Below are 3386 nucleotides of genomic sequence, written 5' to 3'. Positions count from 1 at the left end.
ATCCACTGCCCTCGCTGCCTCGTCCTTTGTGCGGAGTCTCCTGTTGCTCATTTTCCACCCTCGCCTCCCCGCAAAGTGCGGAGTCTTGTTCCTCGTCGCAAGGGCAGGAGGGAGAATGGATCCGCAAACCGCTGTTTCCCCGCCCTCCGACCTGCCAGGGGGCGAGCGCGCCCCCCGGGGGGACAAGAGGGTGCAGTGTCCCGACTGCGGGAAGATGTTCAGCCGCCCCTCCAACCTCAAGATCCACCGCTACATCCACCTGGGGCAGAAGCAGTTCCAGTGCCCGACCTGCGGCAAGGCCTTTGCCCAGCCCTCCGGCCTGCGCCAGCACCAGCGGGTACACTCCGGTGACAAGCCCTTCACCTGCCCCGTGTGCCACAAGGCCTTCGCCTGGCTCTACGCCATGCGCCAGCACCAGCGTCTCCACACTGGCGAGAAGCCCTTCGCCTGCCCGGTGTGCCACAAGGCCTTTGCCCGCTCCTCCGACCAGCTGGTCCACCAGCGCATCCACATGAGGGAGAAGCCCTACCGCTGCTTGGCCTGCCCCATGAGCTTCGTCCGCTCCTCCTCGCTACTGATGCACCAGCGGGTCCACACCGGCATGAAGATCTACAAGTGCCCCATTTGCGCCAAGATGTACAGCCACCTGTCACCCTTCTCCACGCACAGGTGCTGCCACTCCGGGGAAAGCTCCGACAGATCTCCGGCCCAGGCGAAGACCCCTGGTCCCAACGGGGACCCTTCACCTTCCTCCTCTTCCTCCCCCCGCCCACCGAAGCAGCACCTGTGCTCGGTGTGCGGGAAGAGCTTCTCCCGGCCGTACAGCCTCACCGTCCACCGGCGCGTCCACACCGGCGAGCGGCCCTACAAGTGCACGCTGTGCGACCAGGCCTTCGCCCGCGCCTACAGCTTCCTGAACCACCAGCGCCTGCACAGCGGGGACAAGGCCTACAAGTGCTCGATGTGCGGGAAGGCCTTCCTCCGCTCGACGGCCCTCCTGGTCCACGAGCGCATCCACTCAGAGTGGCCTCGGCGGGCCTTCAGCCGGCGGTCGCAGCTGTTCCGGCGCCGTGCGGCGAGGTCCGGTTCGACCCCTCCCCCACCCGCCTCCGGTCACTCGGTTACCCCTCCGACCTCTCGCGGGATCGGCGCGCCCTCTGAGGGGAGGAGCTCTCCAAATGCTGGGCGTGTGAGAAGGACTTCACCTCGTCTCCTGAAACGTCACCAGACGCAGGAGTAGAAATCCAACTTGGGCGGCAGCGCATCAGCCACCCGTTATACGCCCGGCCCGATATTGGGTTCCATTGGCTATACCGCCCGTTATACACCCGGCCCGATATTGGGTTCCATTGGCTATACCACCCGTTATACGCCTGGCCCGATATTGGGTTCCATTGGCTATACCGCCCGTTATACACCTGGCCCGATATTGGGTTCCATTGGCTATACCGCCCGTTATACACCCGGCCCGATATTGGGTTCCGTTGGCTATGCCGCCTGTTATACGCCCGGCCCGATATTGGGTTCCATTGGCTATACTGCCCGTTATACGCCCGGCCCGATATTGGGTTCCGTTGGCTATACCGCCCGTTATACGCCCGGCCCGATATTGGGTTCCATTGGCTATGCCGCCTGTTATACGCCCGGCCCGATATTGGGTTCCATTGGCTATACTGCCCGTCATACACCTGGCCCGATATTGGGTTCCGTTGGCTATACCGCCCATTATACGCCCGGCCCGATATTGGGTGCCATTGGCTATACTGCCCGTCATACACCTGGCCCGATATTGGGTTCCGTTGGCCATACCGCCCGTTATACGCCCGGCCCGATATTGGGTTCCGTTGGCCATACCGCCCGTTATGTGCCCGGCCTGATATTGGGTTCCGTTGGCCATACCCCCCGTTTCACGCTTCCGCTCGAGATGGATTTCTGCCCCACAATATATAAACCATAGTTTCTCAGCTTCAACTCTCCCAACTCGTTGACTGCTGCCAAGAGGTACAAGCTTCACAGGAGACATTGCAGCCAGGAAGCTTCTGACACAAGCAACAAGAGAACATGTTCGAAAGAAGGACAGAAAAAGAAAGAAGGACAGAAAAAGAACTTGCATTTATTTAAAGCACCTTTCATGACCTCAGGATGTTCCAAAGTGCCTCACAGAAAATGAAATACTTTTTAACGTGTCGTCACTGCTGTCGGCAAATGCAGCAGCCAATTTGTGCACAGGTGCGGGGTTCAGGGTGAGGGGAAGGTGAGGGGTGAGGGGAAGGTGAGGGGTGAGGGGCAGGTGAGGGGTGAAGGGAAGGTGAGGGGTGAGGGGCAGGTGAGGGGTGAAGGGAAGGTGAGGGGTGAGGGGAAGGTGAGGGGTGAGGGGAAGGTGAGGGGTGAGGGGAAGGTGAGGGGTGAGGGGTTCAGGGTGAGGGGAAGGTGAGGGGTGAAGGGAAGGTGAGGGGTGAGGGGCAGGTGAGGGGTGAAGGGAAGGTGAGGGGTGAGGGGAAGGTGAGGGGTGAGGGGAAGGTGAGGGGTGAGGGGAAGGTGTGGGGTTCATGGTGAGGGGCTCAGGGTGAGGGGTTCAGGGTGAGGGGAAGGTGAGGGGTGATGGGAAGGTGAGGGGTGAAGGGAAGGTGAGGGGTGAGGGGAAGGTGAGGGGTGAAGGGAAGGTGAGGGGTGAGGGGTGAAGGGAAGGTGAGGGGTGAGGGGTGAAGGGAAGGTGAGGGGTGAGGGGTGAAGGGAAGGTGCCAGGCCCAGGGTGTGGGGTTCAGGGTGAGGGGAGGGTGCCGGGCTCGGGGTGAGGGGAAGGTGAGGGGTGAGGGGAAGGTGAGGGGTGAGGGGAAGGTGAGGGGTGAAGGGAAGGTGAGGGGTGAAGGGAAGGTGAGGGGTGAGGGGAAGGTGAGGGGTGAAGGGAAGGTGAGGGGTGAGGGGAAGGTGAGGGGTGAGGGGAAGGTGAGGGGTGAGGGGAAGGTGAGGGGTGAGGGGAAGGTGAGGGGTGAGGGGAAGGTGAGGGGTGAGGGGAAGGTGAGGGGTGAAGGGAAGGTGAGGGGTGAAGGGAAGGTGAGGGGTGAGGGGCTCAGGGTGAGGGGCTCAGGGTGAGGGGCTCAGGGTGAGGGGTTCAAGGTGAGGGGTTCAGGGTGAGGGGTTCAGGGTGAGGGGTTCAGGGTGAGGGGTTCTGGGTGAGGGGAAGGTGAGGGGTGAAGGGAAGGTGAGGGGTGAGGGGTTCAGGGTGAGGGGCTCAGGGTGTGGGGAATGGGGTAAGAATCCCGGAGAGTGGAAGGTCTCATTAAGACTGTGTTTGGCCTCGAGCTCACGAACTGTAACCTTGCTTCAAGCTGTTTAATTATGGGATGCTCAATACTGCCGACAAACAGTTTCAAAGTCCGGTGGAT

General features: G+C 61.5%; 1 protein-coding gene across 1 annotated transcript; it reads left to right on the top strand.

The window, feature by feature from the left end:
• The first annotated feature begins 11 nt into the window (after nt 1-11).
• On the top strand, nt 12-1483 carry LOC137311564 (zinc finger protein ZFP2-like). Its single transcript, XM_067978695.1, has one exon. It carries the CDS (start codon nt 116-118, stop codon nt 1238-1240), a length of 1125 nt encoding a protein of 374 aa, XP_067834796.1. The 5' UTR covers nt 12-115; the 3' UTR covers nt 1241-1483.
• Nucleotides 1484-3386: the final 1903 nt, after the last annotated feature.

The sequence above is a fragment of the Heptranchias perlo genome, unplaced genomic scaffold, assembly GCF_035084215.1.
Source record: "Heptranchias perlo isolate sHepPer1 unplaced genomic scaffold, sHepPer1.hap1 HAP1_SCAFFOLD_358, whole genome shotgun sequence".
NCBI classification, from domain to species: domain Eukaryota; kingdom Metazoa; phylum Chordata; class Chondrichthyes; order Hexanchiformes; family Hexanchidae; genus Heptranchias; species Heptranchias perlo.
The sequence above is the reverse complement of the archived record's forward strand: the minus strand, read 5'-3'. Positions and strand labels throughout refer to the sequence as shown.

Bases quoted from the DNA above. Each gene is read 5' to 3' on its own strand.
- LOC137311564 (XM_067978695.1), top strand. From the start codon at position 116: ATGGATCCGCAAACCGCTGTTTCCCCGCCCTCCGACCTGCCAGGGGGC.